General features: G+C 41.1%; 1 protein-coding gene across 2 annotated transcripts; it reads left to right on the top strand.

Moving 5' to 3' along the window:
- Positions 1 to 671: 671 nt before the first annotated feature.
- On the top strand, positions 672 to 21,123 carry LOC133892547 (UPF0613 protein PB24D3.06c-like). Of its 2 annotated transcripts, XM_062333396.1 has the most exons (10): positions 900 to 1,041; positions 1,201 to 1,534; positions 2,513 to 2,589; positions 11,680 to 11,785; positions 12,777 to 12,869; positions 12,946 to 13,011; positions 13,213 to 13,358; positions 14,092 to 14,200; positions 20,581 to 20,645; positions 20,720 to 21,123. In XM_062333396.1, exons 2-10 carry the CDS (start codon positions 1,442 to 1,444, stop codon positions 20,865 to 20,867), a joined length of 903 nt encoding a protein of 300 aa, XP_062189380.1. In that variant the 5' UTR covers positions 900 to 1,041; positions 1,201 to 1,441; the 3' UTR covers positions 20,868 to 21,123. The 2 variants fall into 2 exon arrangements, with proteins under 2 accessions (XP_062189379.1, XP_062189380.1); XM_062333395.1 differs by lacking the exon at positions 1,201 to 1,534 and having other exon boundaries at positions 672 to 1,041.
- Positions 21,124 to 21,596: the final 473 nt, after the last annotated feature.

Genomic DNA, 21,596 nt, shown 5'->3' on the forward strand with positions numbered 1-21,596 from the left:
CATTGGAAAAAGCAAGTTTGGCTCGAGAATTGGAAGTTTGAAAAAACACACTTAAATAAAGACTGGAAAACCGAAGGATAAGTGGACCATTAGAAAAAGTTCATATATTTCTTTTGAACACTTAGTTTGCCAAATTTAAACATTGTTCTTCAAACTTGTTCACATATAGCGCCAGCATGGTAGTAGTTTTGACACATTACTTGTTCTTGTACGACTAAATTTCTTTCATTATTTGCGGCGTCAACATGAAAATGGACGGTGGCATTTAAAAAATCCAAGAACAAAGCTTCTAAAATTGAAAAAACAACCAACAAAACCAAGCTTAGGTGTGATGATTTTCACCGATTTCGACTAACAAAATCAAACAAGCATGAAAAAGCTCGAGGGCAAATATGAAGTCCTGTTTTCATGATTGTAATCAAAGGGCAAATATGAAGCCAACAAAAAGATGAGCATGATTTTCACCGATTTCGACCAACAAAATCAAACCAGCGTGAAAAAACTCGAGGGCCAACATCAAATCTAATTTTATAATTTTTTATGGATACGTGGGAGTTACATAGCAGAAAAAAATAACCAAAAAAATTATAAAATGAAATTGAAATCCGTGGAGACTAGGACCAAAGTTACCAAATTATCCAACCAATCATGCAGTTGCCCAATCAGTATGTAAACCTCTTCCTCTAGTGAGCCAACGAAATTGTTAACAACCTCTTCCTCTCGTGATCGTGAGCCGTCGTGGCAGCTCGATCCAAGCGGAAGTCGTAGCCGCCAATCGCCCAACCCCGCGATGCCCTCGCGGTGAGGCGCGCCGCTGTCATGACCTCGCCGGTCTCCACCTCCTCCTCCTGGTTCTCCGGCCTCGCGCGCGCCTCCTCCTCCTCCGCAATGGCCGGCGGCGTCGCCTCCGCCCCCGTCCCCGACGAGCCAGCCGGCGCCGGAGGCGGCAGGGCCGTGGTCGCTGCCGCCGGCGCCGGCGCCAGCGTGAAGAGGAAGCAGCTCCGGGGGACGCTGTTCAAGTACGGCCCCAAGTCCGCGCAGGTACGGGCCTCCCTCCCTCCCATCCCTCTCGAAAGCCTCTCGCAGTCGCCTGTGGTGTCGATCTGGAGATCGCTGTTTCCTTCCCATAATTCTAGGGAGTTCTAGAACTCTAGGTGTTCCTCTAGAAAGCTCTAAAATCCGAGATGTTTCTTGGCACAGCATCTCGCGATTGCTTTCGCCGAAATGCTGGGCAGGACCGGTGCGGTGCGGTGAAATTTCTCGGCTAGGATGGTTCTGGAAGCTTCCACAGGGCCACCGCGTGGTGCCACAGACTTTGGAAGGCCTTTTCTGACGTTCGAGATGCGGGATCTCCCTTTTTAATTGGTGCTTTCCGCTTTAGCTATTGGGGGTTCTATGTTTTCTCTTGCATGTTTAAAGTGTGGTTGTTTAGATTCCTCCTATGGAACAGGGAAGCTTCTATGATGTGCAACGACTCGTAAATGGTGCTGATTTTGCCTTTAGGGAGCAGACTTGGCAATTTGTTGTTTGGAGGGTATTTCTCCTTTGCTGATGTCAAACGACTATGCCCTTTTTGCTGCTTGTCTCGTAGTTTCTGTACCATTTCGTTTGGAAGAAAGACTGCTTAGGCTCCATTTGGTACAACTTGAGATCCAAATTTTTTTGGAACTAGGTTTGACCGGCTCTATGAAATCTTAGATCTAGAGCTGTGGGTGGATTGAAGGTGTTTAGTTGAATCATCTGGTTTTTATTTTAGACTAAAAATAAAAGTTTAAACCACTTTATTTTATCATACAAACTTTAGATCCATCATAGATCTCAGAGCTGGAGATGTGACAAACATATCCTTAGTATACTAAGTTTACTCATTCTCTCTGTGGTCCTTCTACAGAATAGGTATTCTTGTGGTTTGCTTGCTCCATATCGTACTCGTCTCGTTTTTCAACTGCAAAATGTGTAACCATGTTGAGTATCCACTTTCCAGCAGGTTCTATGTTGCCGTTGGCAGAGGACATTTTTAGGCTTTCTTGTTGCCTTTATTATTCTCGTATGAGACTCTGTGTTCTAGTTTGTTGTTAGTTATCGTGAGAGCTTCAGTGGGGTGATCTGTCACAAGCTACTGACATTTTTAGCTGTGTTTGGACTTGGGACCCCTGTAATGCCGTTTTCGGCCTTAAGATATCTATTTTCTGGTTACCCTGTTCAAGAGAAGCTTGGTTGCATACATTGATCTTACTGTTATATTGTAGACAGCTTATTCTGCAGGGAAATACTTTTTTTTTTGGAGATGTTAACCTGCCATTCTTGTTAGCTTACGCTCTAATGTTACAGATGCGGAGATGCCAATGTTTAGTTTGTCCAGTGCCGTGTGATTTCTTGATATCCATCGATTTCTTACATTTGCATATAGAGGAACACCCTACTGTAACTTAAAAAAGTTCTTGTTGGATATGTTTTCTTAATGTTGCATTATTTCTGACTTTGTACGATAACTTCACTTTTCCTGTTGCAGGTGGCATTCAAAACTGGTGATTTTAACCACCAAGTGATCTTCATTGGCGGCCTTACAGATGGGCTTTTAGCAACTGAGTAAGTTATCATATTATTTTTGGTTTCCCCTTAATAATTTTGATTGCAGTAAATACTTGACCGTTCTGAACATGTGAACATATTTGAACTTATATCAAATTCAAAATAAGTAGTGATCTAATCTCATACTTTACATTATGGCTCATCAGTATCCAAAATGATGTGAAACTACAAATGAAATTTTAGATCTCAATTGAAAAAAATAAAGAATTTATATCATGTGAACATATTGTGCTATTCTTATTTTCTTTGCTGGTTCTTGGTTCTTATGACAAAATATAATGCCAAATCATCTTAAAAAGTTGCGAAGTTTGGGCTAGAAGCCATGAATCCATGATATGATATTGTATCATGTAATACACAAGTAACAACTTTGTTCATGTAAGTGATGATACTAGGCACTAGCTTATAATTGAAAACATGACTCTTGTAATTTTTCCTCTTACTCTTCACCATGTTCATGTCTATTTAGTGTTAGTAGTGATTGGTGTGACTGTTTTTATGTGGGGACGGCACTATGTGCACCCACTGTTAGAAAAAAAAGGGTTAATCTCCTTCACAACGATTGCTTTCTATCTATTAATTCTTGGTGTTAGGAAACTCCTCGCTATTTAAAGGGGAGGAGATTATCAGTAAAGCGCAGGCAAGGAATAGAAGGATATCTCCTTCATTTTGCTACACCCCCACCCTCACCATACCGTTACCTTGACTGGAATTGTGGAGAGAAGATATCCGTCCAATAGACTTGATGTCAATATATAGAGTCGGTCCTCATGGGCCAATATGAGCTAGAATAATATGTGGGCCTACATATTATTCTAGCTGAGAAACACTGAGTTTGAGCAAATGAAGCCGATGATGTGCTTGAGTTTGTGCTTTGGTGAAGAAGTATGCAACTTGCAACTCTGATGGCACATACTGGAGAGCAATTGTTTTATTGATGATAATGGGACCGAGTGAAAGAAGCATCAACACCAATATGCTTTGTGAGTTCATACTTCACAAGATCATTAGCAATTTGTATAGCACTAGTATTATCACATAGAAGAGGTGTGGGTGCTTCACAAGAGACGCCAAGATCAGCCAACAACCAGCAAAACCATACAATCTCTTAAGTAGTAGTGGCAAGAGCACGAAGTTCTGTCTTTGTACTAGATTGCGATACAACATCCTGTTTCTTGGACATCCATGTAAGAGGAGAAGAAGTACCAAGAAGAATATAATAACTAGTGACAGAACGATGATCTGTCGGATCACTCGTCTAAGTGGAGTCCGAGTAAACATGAAGCTGAAGCGGACTAGAACGTGAATAAAACAAACACTGAGATGATGTCCCTCTCAAGTAATGTAAAACCTGAAACAAATGACTAAAATGCACAAAAGTAGGAGCACTCGCAAACTGACTTAAAATATGAATTACATTAGCAATATTAGGTCTAGTGACAGTAAGATAAACAAGACTACCCACAATACGATGATATCGAGAGGGATCCTCAAGGTGTGTACCATCAGTAGGACACAGTTGCAAATGAAGCTCCATAGGTGTAGCAACTGTCCGAGTATTAGTAATGCCAGAGCTAGCCATGAGATCCTGAATGTATTTAGATTGAGAAAGATAGGAACCCTTTTTAGAAGTCTGAAACTGCTTACTGAGTTACTTCTTCACATGAGCAACATGCTCAATATCATCTCTTGTAATTAACATATCATCAACACATAGGAGAAGCAAAATATGCCCTTTTGGAGATAGGTGAATAAATAAAGTAAGATTATGATCACTAGGTGAAAAACCAGCAGCCTGTATAACAAAAACAAACCGCTCGAATCAAACACGAGGAGCTTATTTGAGGTCATATAAAGCACGACGAAGATGGCTAACATATCCTGGAGGAGCATCAACACCTGGGGGTGGCTGCATATAAACTTCCTCTTGCAAATCACCATGAAGAAAGGTATTCTTAACATCTATTTGAGAAATAGTCCAGGAATGAGTAGCAACCACTGCAATCAAGATACGAACTGTGGTTATGTGAGCAACAGGAGCAAATGTCTCATCATAATCTCGACCCTTAGTCTGTTGAAAACCTCTAGCAACAAGGCGAGCGTTGTATCTCTCAATAGAACCATATGACTTTGTCTTAATTTTAAACATCCACTTACATGTGATAGGAACTATATGAGATGGTAAGGGCACAAGATCTCAAGTTCAAGTACGATCAAGTGCAGCAAGCTCCTCAGACATTGTAGACCGCCATTCAAGAATACCAGATACCTCCTGATTGGTAGATGGCTCCTCAGCTATAAAATCACTTACACGGGAAAACCTCACCTAGCAGGAGCCTCAATAATAGCACGATCACGTAGATTATAACGGGGACTAGTAGACACCTCATCAACAACATCAGAATTAGTAAAGACAGGAGCATCAGGACTGGCGAAAGAGGTGGGAATGGGCGGATGATCAGAAGGAACTGTGGTCCGACGTGTATAGACATGGGTGATAGGCGGAATATATGGTGGAGAAGCTGAATCCGGAGCAGGGATGGGAGAAGTAGGCATAGGTATTGGAGCTGAAATCGAATCAGAGGTGGGTGGAGTAGGCATAGGAGATGGAACATAGGTATGATCACCAAATGAAGTAGGAAGACATAGGAAAGAAATGGACTCTATGGGAGAGGATGAGGGTTGAGTGGAGGGATTATAGAAGAAGGGACAGTTCTCAACAAAAGTCATATAACGAGAAATACACATGCGACGAGAGGAAGAATCATAGCAACGATAACCTTTATGCTCATAACTATATCTAAGAAAGACACTCAACCGACTGGGCGAACAACTTAGTCCGCTCATGAGGTGCAAACAGGACATAGCAAGTACATCCAAATTCTCGAAGATGATCATAGTTAGGAAGAGTACCAAAAAGAGCCTCACCAGGGTATTTTCCGGCGAGCTTTAAAGACGGCTGCCGGTTAGTAAGATAAATGGTTATAGAAATAGCTTCTCTCCAGAAATAAGAAGGAACAGAAGATGCAATAAGGAGTGTGCGAGCAGTCTCTATAAGATGGCGATGTTTGCATTCAGCAACACCAGAGCATGAGCCCCAGGGCATGAGAGCTGAGCAAGAGTGCCCTCAAAGGTGAGGAACTGACGAAAAACATAAGAGAGAGATTCTCCTCCAGAGTTAGAGCAGAAGACTTAATGGCAGTAGAGAATTGAGTATGGACCATACCAACAAAAGATTGATATATAGAACACACCTGGAAGCGATATTTCATGAAATAAATCAAAATATATCGAGAATGATCATCAATAAAAATGACATAATAACTATGACAACCTTTTGAAGCAAAAGGTGAAGGACCCTATACATCGGAATGAATAAGATCAAAATGTTTAGCAGAATGGGAAATACTACTGGAATATGAGAGTTGGAGCTGTTTACTAAGCTTGCAATCCTTACAATGAAAAGTGGACTAATGGATGTATGACATAAATGATCTTGACGAACCAAAGTAGATGGACGCAATCCACATAACGGACCGTGACGATGGTACCACTTGGCAAAAGATAAGCGGATGACGATGCAACAGATGACACGAGCGGTGGATCTGGTGGAAGGAGGAAGATGCAAAGTGTCCAGAACATAGAGGCCAGGAGACTTGCTACGGCGACAACTAGTCCCAATCACACTCCCGCTTTGAAGATCCTGAATAAAACAAGATGCGATGTCAAATCCAACAAAATAGTTTTGGTCAGTGACTTAATCTACGAAGAGGAGATTCATGGATAACTGAGGTACAAAAGAAACATCAGGTACAAAAAAACAAGAAGTGAAAAGTGTACCCTGATGAGTGATATGACAAGATGTACCATCAACTGTCTGAATAGAACCTCCAGTAGTGACCAGCTTGCAAGCAACTAGCTGAGACTTATCAGATGTGACATGGAAGGAAGCTCCTGTATCCAGAGCCTAAGACTGAGAATTACTGTCATGAGCAACAACAATAGATACAGAGCCTCGAGAAGGAGCTGTATTACGAGCACGAGCAGCATGGTGGGTACGAAACTCAACCAACTTCTCTAGATAACGAGAGAAGCAATTATTTGAATGATGATCAATTTTCTTGCAATGCTCACAAGGAATACCCTCCGAGGAACTGCCTCTAGCTGTGTTGGTTCTATGAGAAGCTGCAAGTACACTATGAGATACTGACACTGGAGCAAATGTGAGCAAACGAAGGCGAGTCCCTTCAACAATCAAAGCAGACATTGCATTAGTAATTGATGGAGTAGTGGGGTTGTTGAGCAGCTACATACGAATAGACTCAAATTCTGATCGTAGTCCATGACAGAACTGATACATAAGGAACTTCTCAATGAACTTATTCTTCTAGTGACAAGATCCTGAACACCCTTCGGTACACTAAGGTACTATTGAGAGCAATGATTCCATCAAACAATCAAATGCAGTATAGTACTCATCTATGGATAGATTATTCTGTTGAAGGCCATGAAATCTTGTCATTAGAGTATTCAAGAGAGCACCACTATTATGAACATATCGACGCTGCAAATAATCCCACATCTCCTTAGCTGTCTTGTGATGCTCAAGACTCGTGATCAAGGATTCCTTCGTACTAATGACTGTAGTACTCAAAATCCTTCCATCATCATTTTGCCCATTCTTGACTTCAATAGCACCAGAACCATCTTTGGACTTATCCACAGGTGGAACATCAGTCAGATGAGATGAAGAACATACCCCCTCAATGCAGTTTTCACAGAAAAAACCCACTTGCGATAATTGTGGCCATCAAGCTTGATAGGAATAGCAATTGTACTTGGTTGCGACATGACTGCAGTAATGAAGATAAATTACCACAGGCGAGAGCCCGCAGCAATAGCAGCAACATAGCACAACCAACAACAGTCGAGCACACCACCACTACCAACACCAACAACAGCAGCACTACACCCGTGCGGCAGGATCTACACCAGCAGTAGCATGTCATACCCAGTTTTAAGATCAAATCAAATGCAGCTATATGTATGCCAGTATCAAGTTACATGTATATAATGACCTCATAAGTAAAATAATAGAACAATATCTATTATTACAACGTTTAAATTTATTACCTCCATGACCCCAAGGGTCTAAAAGAAAACACACTACAACGGTAGAATCACGAGGCGTCCACACTCCACAGGCAATCGATGGAGAACACACCCTAGAACGTAGCATCATCCTCGGGTACTCCACAAAATCTTCGCCTTCTGAGTAGCAACATTATGAGGGGAGAGAGCAAGCTTGAGTACATGGAATACTCAGCAAGTATGAGAAAGTATAACTTATGGGTCAATATTAAGAATGACTTAACTCATGGATTTATTTGCACAAATATCATTTTAGTAGTCAAACAGTTATAAAAGCGACATATTTACTATGTGAAAGAAAATCTCTAAAACTCGAGCCAAGGTTCCAACCACCTTTCTCCACATATGAGGTTCAATCCACCTCTAACCAAATCAAAGTTGAATCACAGCTCCCACTACTGTGATCCACCAGAACCAATAAAAAACCACCTGAAACCGCTCAACTAATCATATGAGGGTTCATGTCACTCATGACTGTAAGCATGGTTGATATATTAGTTTTTACTCTGCAGATACCTTACATACTTCCGAGGTGTGCGCCGAGAGATCATTACGAGGTCTTTCTAAAGAGTCTCCCAGCATGTACCAATCCACTGAGGTTTCACCATCGTGGGAGTAACCCTCCACTCCAGAAGCCCTCTCTTGTGCTTGGTAGATCCGGGAAGTACCCCTTCTCTACACATCCATCTGGCTCATATACTGTTGGGAGAACTTTTAATTACTTAGCCAATCCGTACCCATATAATCCTCGTAGTTGTACTGTTGTCATCAGTGGTCGCTCCGCGAATCGATCCTTAAACATTGTTTGGGAAAGACCACCACCAACCAATCAAAAGGGGTAATCACCATTATCCATCAAAGCCCGTAATGCTTTGAACACATCCACAGGCCAACCATCATGCCAACACCTACCTAGACCCTAAGTTCCATGTATCTATGCACTTTTACCAAAGTTATCCTCATGTTACATATGCCATTAGTCAAAGTTATCATTACCTACACTACTGATGAGTAAGCACAACTAAGCATTTTCTACCCATAATATGAAAATAACACTAAGGCTACAAGGAAGATCGGAGAAAACTAATAAACCCCAAAAACTTTACAAAAATTAGGTGCAAGATGTTCAAGGACACTTGCCTTCTCCGAGCTGCGCGGGATCTTCAAAATGCTGGTCTTGAAAGTTCTCGAACGGCTTCGGAACAAATTCTTGCACATGCGGAGAAAAAACAAATAACACTAAGAACATGCAAAAAACAAATACTAACACACTTTACAAACCTTACGTTTAGCTAGGTTACAATTTTAGAAGAATTTGGGTGCAATAATTGCCCAAATCGGAGCTACGACGCAAAAACTACGGCTATTTGAATATTAAAAGGGCTGAAAAAAAAGGTTATTTTTCTGGAATTTAAACTAGTTTATTTGAATTTATTATGGGTGAAAAACATTTAGTTATAATTTTACAAAATTATTTTATAACATAAACCTAATTAAAAAGAATAACAGAGATTTTATAGAATTTTATTTACATTTTTAGGAATTAAAACATATGAATAAAAACAGATTAAAAAATTTATTTTACTAAATAAAACCTAATTAAAACATTACAAAGTTATTCTATTTTTTCTAAAGCTATTTCCATAATTAAAACATTTAATCTCAATTTATTTACATTTTTTAACACTGAAAAAGATATTGAACATTATTAAACCGAAATAAAACCTAAAACAGAATTAAAAAACATTAAAAACATATTTTATAAATTATTTAAGAATTTACTGAATTTTTCTAGTAAGAAAAACCTATTTACTATTTTCAGAATTTCGTGAATTATTTTCTAATGAAAAACGCTAATTACTGCGTTGGCTGACGTCATCGCACTAATGTTGCTTTGAGCACTGACTAGACACTGACTGGGATGGCCACATCGGACAACTTGATTGTGTGGTAGGCTTACGTGGCGAAGCTGACTAGGACTAAGTGGTCATGAAATCCGGGACGTTGATCTCCTATTGGGCGGCTAGAATCTAATCTCACGAAAGGTTATTTCTATTTATAATCCTACCCAACCAAACTTGATCGGACGGTGAGAGGGGCACCGACCTCGACTCCGACTGTTCGAAGGCGTCGGTGGCGGTTTCAGCGGCGGTGCATGGTCGGAGGAAGGTGGAGACGGCGCTGCGACGCTCGGAAGTCAATGGCGAGTGGCGGAAGCCGATGAGCGGGTGACGTCGACCTCGTTTGATGGGTTGTCGGGCTCCAAGGCGGCTCACAACAGCACAATGATGGCGGTGACCTTCGGCAGAACTTGAGGTTGGTGTGGTGGTGCTTTCGCGACGTGAGGTTAGAGCAGAAATGCAGTGAGGTGTAAAAGGGGCTCGGGTGACGGTCGCAAGGGGCTTTTATAGGGGAAAAGGGAGAGGTCCATGACCAGGGTAAGTTCAAAGCGGCCGCTGAATTTTGGGCTTCGGTTTCCATGTTTGAGCTCGTGTCCTCCGCACAATTGGCCGGTGCAATAAATTTTCATCCAATTCAAGGCCTGTGGTTTCTTCTCTCGGCGTCAATTGACCGGTTAATTGCCTTAATAGGGTGCGGGTTCGACGGGAATTAAATCGGTCACCGGCTGATTTCGGAAGGGGATTGAGAGGTGAGGGACGATTATGACTGGTGGGCCTAGCTCAGCAGCGACTCAGAGAGATAAAGAGAGCGAGAGAAAGGGTGTGGAAATTGGGTTGTTACATAGCATGTGCAATTGGCGGGAGGACCAAATCCACCATGAGTCCCTGCGGATGCTGATGGGTGCGACGGTGAGGTGGACATCCCGACCTAGCGGATGACACGCGATGGCGAGGGAGAGGGTAGACGGGCGGTGGAAAATCGGCGGTTGGACGGGCAATCCGCGATGGGGCGGCACGGATTGGCGGCATCCACGCGTGATGATGAGGGGGATCGCGGTGATTGGTGCGATGACGAGGGGTGGTGCGGATCGGCGACTGACACGTGCGATGAGGGGTGCGGATCGGCGGCAACGCACGATGATGAGGGGTGGACAATCTGCGACGGTTGCACGGAGACAGGGCGGCGACGGCCGCACGGAGATAGGCGGCAGAGAAAAATAATTGGATTGTGGGTTTGTGGATTAGAGTAAACCTAACCCTAACCCTAATTCTTTCTTTGTTACCATGTTACCTTCATTGGAATTGTGGAGAGAAGAAGATATCCGTCCAATAGACTTGATGTCAATATATATAGAGTCAGTCCTCATGGGCCAGTATGGGCTAGAATAATATGTGGGCATGTATATATACTTAACACATACCTCCTTCACTATGGCCCCCCGTTGCCAAGGGCCTGGTCCTCAGCCATCCATCTGCCACTTCTATGCCCTGCGTTCCAATCCGTCGTGAGCCCATAAATTTGCCTACTACAAAAGTTACCTGCTGTGCATCACTGCCTGAACTTAATTAGTGCTTAAACAAATGTAATTTCGTGGTCATTTGATTATTTGAGGCCACAAGATGCTTGACTGGTCACCTTGAAAAAACTACCTTGATCTTAAAGATTTCTCTTAAAATTTTGAAAGACTGCTTTGGCATCAGCTCTATGCTTGAGGCAACATATGCCCTGCTCAAGGCTTCACAAGTTTTCCAAGTGTCACAGGCATGTTTTGTGAGGCTAATCATATATATATTTTTTCAAAATATGATTTAGAATATTTGAGGAAAAAATCCCCGAAATATTTCAATGTGAGGCAACATCAAAGCCAAGCCAAGGTTGAAGCAAACTAGAGGCATGCCTCAGGGAGGCGAGGACACCAACTAAACCTCACTGCACTGCCGTAATTATATTTTTAATGCACGACTTATACATTTTATTGTAGGCTAAGACTTCATTTAATTTCATTAGCGCTAATCGATTTTTGGAACCTGACAGCTATTTGGAACCATTGTCACTTGCATTGGAGGTTGAGAAATGGTCCCTGGTGCAACCAATACTTTCTTCATCTTATACTGGATATGGAATTTCCAGCTTGGAGCAAGTATGATCCTTTTCCCAGAAAGAAAATCAGCTTTTGTACCAATTTACAAGAGCACATATGGATTATTAGATGCATTTTATCATATACTTGGGGTGCTTATGTACAACATCATGATAAAAGAGGATTTGACATGCTTAAGCACTGGATTAATGTTCTGCAAGTTACTCCATTAGTGTAGCTGATGTTCTTGATCATTTAAATTTTAATCATTCTAAGTAGTCCATTTTCTAGCCATAGGAAGCGATGAGCATTCCCTTGTTTTTCTCCCAATTACAGTAACTATTGAGCCTTAAGGGCCCTTAGATGTTGCGTGGAATAATAAAATAAGCTGGCAAAATTTAAGGTTACAGGCAGAAATAACGGAGGACTTTTTTTCACTGGTAACAGAATTTTGAGTTCCTCAGTTTTCAGTTATTTTACTGTACATAATTATATAAACGATTTTTCAGCAGTTCTCTTGGACACTGTCTATAATCTGTATCATTCAAGCATTGTTCATCTTCATCTTAGTGGCTTAACATGATTATATAAAAATGTCAGTATGCAATAACTGCTCTTATTATCCTATCATTCCCCTTCGATGCTACGGAAGCAATCCTTAACCCAGTGTATTTATGAGACACCTGCAAAAGCTGGTTGTACCATCTTGTTTTATACGTTCGACATGGCTTCATGTAGTTGCAAGTGAATCAGGAGACAATTGTGGTGCTTCCTTTTGTAATCAGCTTTATGGGCCAGTACCAGTTAACTCAGTGATCAAATGCATTCTTCGTTAAACCTACAGATTTACCTTTAGCTTTGTGCAGTGCAATTTAAGTGTAATAATAATAAGTGAGGAAAGTTCGTGGCGGTAATCATATCACCAAATTTGTTGTTTCCAAAGTTTTTATCGAATTTTCCATTATATTTTCTTGATCTTGTCCTTTGTTAACTTCTTCTATATTCCTTGGGCAATTTATTGATCATACATTCACACTTTGTTTTGTGCAAGGACGCATTGGAGCTAGATCAGCTCATCAGTTACTTGATAAATAAGGAAAATTCTGAAGGAGTAATATTGCTTGGTCACAGTACTGGTTGCCAGGTATGCTATTACTATACTCAGCTGCTATTTTACAGACTAATAAACAAGATGACACAAACTCTTCCATCTGTGCCAGGATATTGTGCATTACATGCGGACCAACTTCGCTTGTTCCAAAGCAGTTTCTGGTGTTATTTTGCAGGTATTCTCCCTTCATACCCTTCTTCTCTGAAGGCTCAAGTAGAGAAAAAATATTTGATTGTGAAGTGTCCTAGGAATTGTCACCCTCTAAATAACAACCTCACTGATCAACTTTGTATCCTGTTGATAAGAATTGCTTGTATTTTCTTTTTAATATCCAAATGGTATCTTGGTGTAACTTCTATGCTAATCTATTGTGCAGGCACCAGTAAGCGACAGGGAGTATAGAGCAACTCTTCCAGAAACAGCAGAAATGATAGATTTGGCCGCCAAAATGATTAGTGAGGGCCGTGGAATGGATTTGATGCCTAGGGAAGCAAATCCAGATGCTCCCATTACTGCCTACAGGTATCAACTTTTATGGCTGAAGTTGTACTAATGCGCACAAGTAGTTTCTTCTTCCCTTGGAATTAATCATGAAAGTTTTCAAGAGAGATATGCTTGTTAATAACGAGTCCTTGTAGTTATTGTGACCATCTGTAGGTCAGTTTACTGCAGAAAGAGTTAGATGAGGGATGCAAACCTCGTTGCTAGCTAACTAGCTAAATACATCAAACCACATACACACACAAAAAGATAGCTCTGATTGTTAAACAAGATAGAATATTGAACATATTGATTTTGGTGGTTCCAGTCATTTTGTGTCCCACAGGATGTTGCCTGTTGTCAGCAGATCAGCTATAACTGGTCCCTTTTTAACTTCTTTAAATTAAATGATCTAAGTTAACTTTCCTGTATTATTTCTTTAGTTTTCTTAGGAGATTTCTGACATGTATTTTTCAAGATTTCTTTTGGTTGCATCTTTTATTTTAAAGTTAATTGCACTTATCAGGTACTTTGACCCAAGTTTCTCAGAACCCCAAGTTTAACCTATAGTTTCACCTAGTGCTAGGTTTAACTTATTGTGACCTGAGGCTCGTTGGAAGTAGGTGGCGATTGCTCTTTTATTTTATTGGATCTATTTGCTAGCGTATCTCCTAGTATTGATTTGTAGACATTTATGTTTCAAGATTATCAGGAAGGAACTAAAAGTATTTTTTTTTCTTTTGTTATATTCTAATGCATCGAAACAAATGTGTAGGTACCACTCTCTTTGTTCATATATGGGTGACGATGATATGTTCAGTTCAGATCTTAGCGAAGATCAATTGAGACAGAGACTTGGTCATATGTCAACCGCACAATGCCAGGTATTGTTCTGTGTACTTGTTAGCCTTATCACCTAAGAAGTAAGAATGCCCCACTTTTAGGTGATCTCATAGTCAAGGAATGATTGTAGATAATTAATATCCTCTTCAGGAGCATTTGTGGTCCATTATGAGGCTCTATGACCTTTGATGCTAACCAACAGTTTTCACCATGCATAGTGGCAGAGATTTTGTTTTTTTTTTTGATATTTTTTGGGTATCCTATGCAATTACAGAATATCTGCATGTTGGTGTCTGTTGTTAGGAATTCCCTGTTGTTATGTATGACTGCAAAACAATCTTTTTGTTAGTTGTCCGCTGAGAAATTATTTATTCTAGAATACAAAAGCAATATAGTGTTTGTTGGCATACACTGTATACACCTATATATAAGTTTAGTATTCCACTAGATGTCTGGATTGGTTGATTTCACGTGCTGTATTATTATAGCTATGCTATGCCGAGGGGCATTTTATGTATCCTTTAATATGGACCCCAGACATTACAGAGATGGTGCCTTGTTTTAGTTCACTAAATGAAAGGAAAATGCTATGTCGGGACTGGTCTAAGGATAGACCCATACCATTACTGTTATTGAGACATGAATCAATTTACGAAGACTTCATAGATGATAACAAAACACCATGTCATTAACTTAACGTGAAAATGTCGTTTTTATAGAGAGGACCTCCGAGGGTCAAAAAGTAAATAAACACCGCAGCTAGCGTAGTCTTCTCATCCGCATCTCCCACAGGCAGCTGTTGTAGAACACCACCTTAGATTCCTTCATCCTCAGAGTAATCTTCAAAGTCTTTCCCGACTGAGCATTGTGGTTACAACAAATGTGAATACATCTTGTACTCTGTAAATTGTGGTAAAATAATGATATGAAGGCAATCACAATAATACATCTTACATGTGCTTATTTGCATAAAGGAAGAATTTAGATGAAACATTATTAAAAACAGAAATAATTAACTGAAAGTAAATAACCTCAAGAGTTGACCCTCTTAACCTCAACCGATGTTGACCACCTCAACCCAAGTTAAACACCTCAACCGAAGTTGAACACCTCAAACATGGTTCCCCAACCATGAATGAACCACCAACCCAAAGTTATCCAGAACAGTATATCTAATCATGTGTGGCATTTCTCACCGTTTATGACTGTGAACACGGTTGATATATTAGTTTTTCACTTTACAGAGGCTGTACACTTTACCCACAAGACATGATCACCCGGTTTGCCTGTGTTCGCGTAACACTTACACACTTCCGAGGTGTACGGCTAGGATTCTCACTGTAAGGCCTTTACAAAGTCTTCTCCCAACAAGTGTCTACCCGTTGAGGTTTCACTACCGTGTGACGCAAATATCCTAAAAAATGGAAGCCCCCTCTTGCGCCAAACGGTTTCAAGGAAATATCATCCATTCCCGTTCCTCTACCTAGTCTACACTATGTTGGGAGAAGACTAATTATTCAGTCAGGCTCGTCCCATACCAGACTTGTGGTTGTACTGTAAAGCTCGGTCTGATCGCACTATGAACCGGTTTTTAATCAAATTGAGCAAGACTACCATCCATCTGCCCCTAGCAGCCAAACTAACCTCTTGCTCAATTCCCTAGTCCATGTTGCTAAAAAAATATTACCACAATTTTATCTCGTTGCATAAAACCATTATCAGGATTATTAAACCAAGTGTTTTTCCAAGCATGGCTAAGCAATACTACCATTGATCCCACCAAAATCGAGGCGACAAGGTAGACATGAGAAAACTAAGGTATTATCGACAACTATAAGCATGCAACTTTGTAAACGAAAACATTTAGAAACATAGGATCAAAATGTATCAAGGACAACTTGCCTTCACCCTGGTGCTCAACGGGAGCCTTGAACTTCTGGTCCTACAAACCAACAAACTCCTTCACCTGGACATCGACGTCTAATCGCAAAATAAAACAAGACAATAAACGCCAAAAGCACAACAAATAACTCAATTTATTATTTTTATGATTTTTGGTGAATTATTAGCGAAAGAAACGATTAGATCGGAGTTGTGATGGTGGAGGTATGGCTTTGGAAGGGTTAAATAAGGGCGTAAAAATTTTCTTGGGATTTTTTGGACGCTCTTGGTATTTTCTGGATTTTATAACAATTTATTAGAATTAAAAAGGAATTTTTTGAATTAAGAAAACAATAAAAAATATTATTTAGAATTATCTTACTAAATAAAAACTCATTTTCTTATTTATCATAATTATTAATCAATTTCCCAGAATAAAAAACATTATGCAAAACCTATTTAAACATTATTCTAAATTTTCTAAATCATTAACATAATTAAACACATTTATTTTATCAATAAAATAGAATTATAAATATTTTTGTAAAATTATTCTACTGGAAAACCATTTAAAAAGCTTTATTTAATTTATTAAAGATTTTTACCAAAGTTTACTATTTATAAATCCCTATTTTTGAAATTTTAGGATTTTTGAAATTATTTTTTTAAGGAAAAGGGAATTATTGCGCAAGATGATGTCAGCTTGCTGACTGGATGCTGACGAGGTGGGTTCCGCTAACTAGGTAGTCACGTAGGACTCAAACGCATGCGTGGCCAGCACGACGCACATCAAAGATCGGATGACCGAGAGTGAAGGGGTATCTCACCTTTTAATTTGCCCCGGGCAATGATCATCGGACCGGCAACGATCATCGGACAGTGGCCGACGCCCTTGGCTGATTCCTGGCGTAGCTCGAAGACGACGACAGCTTCCCGTGGCAGAGCGTCGCTAGCGAAGAGCGGAATGGCGTCGTGCATTCCAGATGTCGACGGTGAGCAGCGGAAAGGTGTCCTGAGCCCTCGGCGAACCCATTTGAAGGATGTGTGGGCGTCGGGGCTTCGCGCAGAGGGCTAGTGGTGGACCTCGGTGGCGACTGGAGCTCGGCGAGGGAGTACTGGGGCGCGTTGGAGCTCTGGGGAGAGAGGGGGACAACTACAGAGGAGCTCGTGATGCTTATGAGGGTGTATGCCGGGGTATTTATAGCATGGGGAGGTGGATCCTGTGTTGGGTTAGGGTTTCGAGTGCTGGCGGCGATCGCGCGAGGACTTCTTTCATTTGAGCTTCAATCCCGGTGCGGTCTTTGCTCCTCCTTCCTTCCCCTTGCTTGCTCTTTCCTTCTATGTAGTCGTGTGGGATTTCTTCCCTGTCTTCGGGTGCCGGATTTGGCGGGCATGTCGGGTGCAGAGAAAAGAAAGAGGGGGGTTGGGAGAGACGGAGAACCTGACGTGCGGGCCGTGATGCGAGAGAGAGAGAGAGAGGGGGGGGGGGGGGCAGGCGAGCGCGGGCGTAGGGTGGGCCAGGGAGGCGACTCGCGTGTGGGAGAGGAGAGAAGGTTGGCTCGGCTGGGCCGGAGCACCCGAGCGTGGGAGAAAGGGAGGGGAAAAGGGAGTGGGCTGGGTGACGGGATGCATGGGCGCGGGAAGAAGGACATGCCGGCTAGGTTGGTTGGGCCAGAGGGAGTGGAGGGATGGAGCAGGCCGCTGGGCTGAGAGAGAGGGGGAAAAGGGAGGGAAGGGGGGCCAGGGAGCAGGGCTTGGCAAAAATCCCCGAAACCAAACCGAAACCGAACTATTGAGATTGTCGGTTTTTCGGTGTCTGGTGGTCGGTTCGGTTTCTATTTCTAGGCTATTTGATGTATGATGTTTGGTTCGGTCCTAAGGTTTCAAACATCGAACCACCGAATCAGCCATGGGCCTTAGCCCAACTCTCCCTCCCTCGCTCCTCTCTCTCTCTTTTCCTCACGGGTTGGCGGCGTGCGCCCAGATGCGGCGGCGGGTGGCTCGCGCGGACGGTCGCGCCGTCGATGGGTCACGACCGGAGTGATGCGTGCCAAAGCTTGACGGAGGTACAACGACGCTCTCCGTGTGCTTGATTCGAACAAAGACAACTCGGGGTAGCGGGTCATCAGTGAAGCTCATGGCAGCAGCAATGGAGACCGGTGGTGAGGAAATCTCCAAATCTGGCCCTGTCCGCGGTAGATTCACAGAGAGAGGTCAGAGAGGTGCGCAAGATACTTAATGAGTCACATCCGCATGGAATCGACCTAGGCTCATCGGAGGAGGGAGAATCAGTAGTGGCGGCTTCGATCTCCATGGCCGGAGTTGAGGAAGAAAACCGTGCAAAGCTTTGATTCGGTCGGGAAACGAAGCATTTGCACTGGATCCGCGCGGGGAAAGCTCCTAGAGACCTTCCTCTGCGCGAATTCGAGCCCATTTTGTGGGATTTGGGCTTGGCAATGGAGTTCCTCTCGGCGATGGGCCGACGACTCTCTGTGCACTGTGCCGCTGTGCTTCTTCGGTGGGGAGGATGAGGGGGAGAGTGAGACAGAGGGGAGGGAGAGGGGATAAGGCCTCGAATGTCCATAGCAGAGAAGCTGCCAGATTGGTTGGCAAGGGCAGTGTGCAGAGGCTCGTTGTCGCCAAATTTCGGTGAAAACTGAAAACCAAACTGTGAAAACCGAAACCGAACTGGGCGGTTTTCCATTATTTTTTTAGCATTTTGGGTTTGCATATTCTAAAAACCGAATTATTCAAACACCGAAAAACCAAACCGATATAACCGAATGCCTAGGCCTACCAGGAGGGATTTCTCTTTTTCTTTTTCTTTTTGTTTTCTTTTACCCATTTCTTTGCATTTCTTTTATATTATTTATTTCTTTGAGAATTTTTTTTGGTATTCAAATTTCAGGTTTTACAAGCAAGTGTTTATCTTCTATTATGAATATCTTTATTGTATGATGAATTCTTGGGAAAAGAGATTTTTTGGTTGATCCCAGTTGAAGTTATTAAATTTAGGAATAAATCTACTTAGCCCTCTGAAGTATCGAGGTTCATCTAGATAAACCCTCGAAGTATGAAACTAGGTATCGAGCCCCTCGAACTATTCAATACTGTCTAAATAACCCCCCAAGGTTTTTTTTGGTACTGGTTTTGTGGCGGTCATGCGGCTGATGACGTGGCACTGACTTGGCAAAGAAATATTAAAAATAACTTCAAAAATCAAATCTGAACATTTGAATATGAAATGTTAACTCATGTTTTGAAATGCATAATCAAAATCTGAAATTTAAGATTCAAAATATTTAATTTTTATTTTTGAAGTTCTGATTTTTGTAATGTTGAATTAAAATACCTGGTTTTGAATAGTATTTTCAACATTTCTTTAATTTAACGTTACAAAACCGGGTTAAAATTTATTTACTCATTAGCTTGGTTGACATCTTTATTTGGACGATCTGAGCTCAGATAATTCATATTGCTGTCATTGTTATTTGCATACTCAAATGAAATTTTGTGAGATTGAGAACCACAATACTTGCATGTTTTGTGCTATCTGAGCCTTTGAGCCACCATATTTGTACAAAGTAAATATTTCTAAAAGCAGGACGTCCTGTGCAAATAACTATCATGCTTATGGTTCATATATTCGTGTCCACTCTCACATTGCTTAGACATAACTCATTATTCCCAAGTCATGGCCACCTTCACATGTTGCTTCAGAAGTAGTATCAAATCCCCGAAATTTCACTTGAGTTGCATTGTTGCAACATGCACCCCTGTGAGTGGGACTCTTGCTTTAGTCATGATGGACAGGTAGCTATTTAAAATGAGTGCTGGGATTTTCTTGTTCTAGTAAAAGTAAACAATTATTTCACTATACGATATTAAATATTTTTTCTCAAGTACTTAAAAATAGCTTTTTTGCGCCAGAATTCCTTTATACGCCTTGCCAAGTTGGACACTTGCAAATTGGTGTCAGATTCCGATTGACATCTTCAAAGATTCCATATTCCCATAAAATGAAATAGATTAATTTGAGTTTTGTGTTAACATATGTATTGTTGGGGCCATTAACCTAAGTCTTGGCATTAGCTTTCCTAGTTTCTTAATGCATGAAATGATGATATTTCATCTGAATCATTGAAATGGTTATTTTTCTTTTGACTGTGTAGCTTCGTTTTCCAAATGCATTAAGCAAGCTAATTAAAGAGAACTTAGCGAGCTAAAAAGGATACTTTAAAGCTGCAATATTGATGGAAACTATCATGATTTGTAAGGAAATCATGAAACTTACAGCATAGCAGCTACTACTTACATTTCAGTGTGTTAAAACTTTTCTTGAACTTTTGAGTTACGCACACTGCAAATGCAAACAAAATCTCTAAACTTGTTTGCTGGCTCACCATGAGATATGAATTTTTTTGTTGTGTGCTGCAAAAGTAAAAGAAAACTTTATTTTCCTTACTTTAAGTTCGCACTATGAATCCAATTCTGAGAATTATGTTGTGGCTCTTTAATTTTGTCGCTTTTATGTCTGCAGGTTATTTTTTCAATGGGGGACGAATATATCCCAGAATATGTTGATAAGAAAGCACTCGTAGACAGGTGAAAAAGAAACCTAAATGTTGCAAATATGGATCCAATATGATATCATACTCATGTTATATGTTCCACTGCAGACTATGTCGAGCACTGGGTGGTGCAGAGAAAGTAGAAATAGAATGGGGAAACCATGCTCTGTCCAATAGGGTGCAAGAGGCAGTTGGGGCCATTGTAGATTTTGTTAAGAGGGAGGGGCCCAAAGGATGGGACGATCCATGGAGCTAGATACGGCAGTCAGTTCACAAGTGTAACTAGTCTATCTTTTTTTCTTTTTCCTCCTAGGTGTAATGTCTTGTTTATGCATAATCCTTGCTCCAATATTTCATAGTACCATTATGATTCATTTAATTTGATCACTTTAGCTTGGGTCTTGTTCTCTTTTTTTTGTTCACATGGACATTCAGCTACAGTACTTCAAATTTGTAAATTGCTTCTTTTTGAATCCTCTTGTTTCTCAAATCTGTATTTGGTTGAACCGTTAGGACATGCTGATTATTATTGTACTACTGATGCGTCCACTATTCCAGAACAAATTTTAAGTGGCGTGATATTTCACCTTGAAAGTATCGATGTTCATCGTACATTTCCACGGGATGCGTTGTCTCAATGCACCACGTAATGACCAAACCGATTTCAATTTCTTGATGAATCTGCAAACTGCATCCATGTCCTACGAATTGGAAGCTTATTGGACTGCCTGCTAAGTCGAACTACATATTATCTTTTACCTTGGTAATAAAAAAGAATCGTTTCTCTGTTTCTGTTTGGTTTTCTGTAATGTGGTCATGAATTCATTATGTAATGTGGTCATAGATTCATCAACCCGTGCATAGATGTGTATTTTTTTTGGAGTTGTGTATTGTGATCATACAAAGTGAGGTTTTAGAAGTTTTTCACTGGTTGGCTGGTTACATATGATTTATGCGTGACAGCCTGAACTACCTCAGTCCCCAA

This window comes from Phragmites australis, chromosome 15 (genome assembly GCF_958298935.1).
Source record: "Phragmites australis chromosome 15, lpPhrAust1.1, whole genome shotgun sequence".
Lineage (NCBI taxonomy): Eukaryota > Viridiplantae > Streptophyta > Magnoliopsida > Poales > Poaceae > Phragmites > Phragmites australis.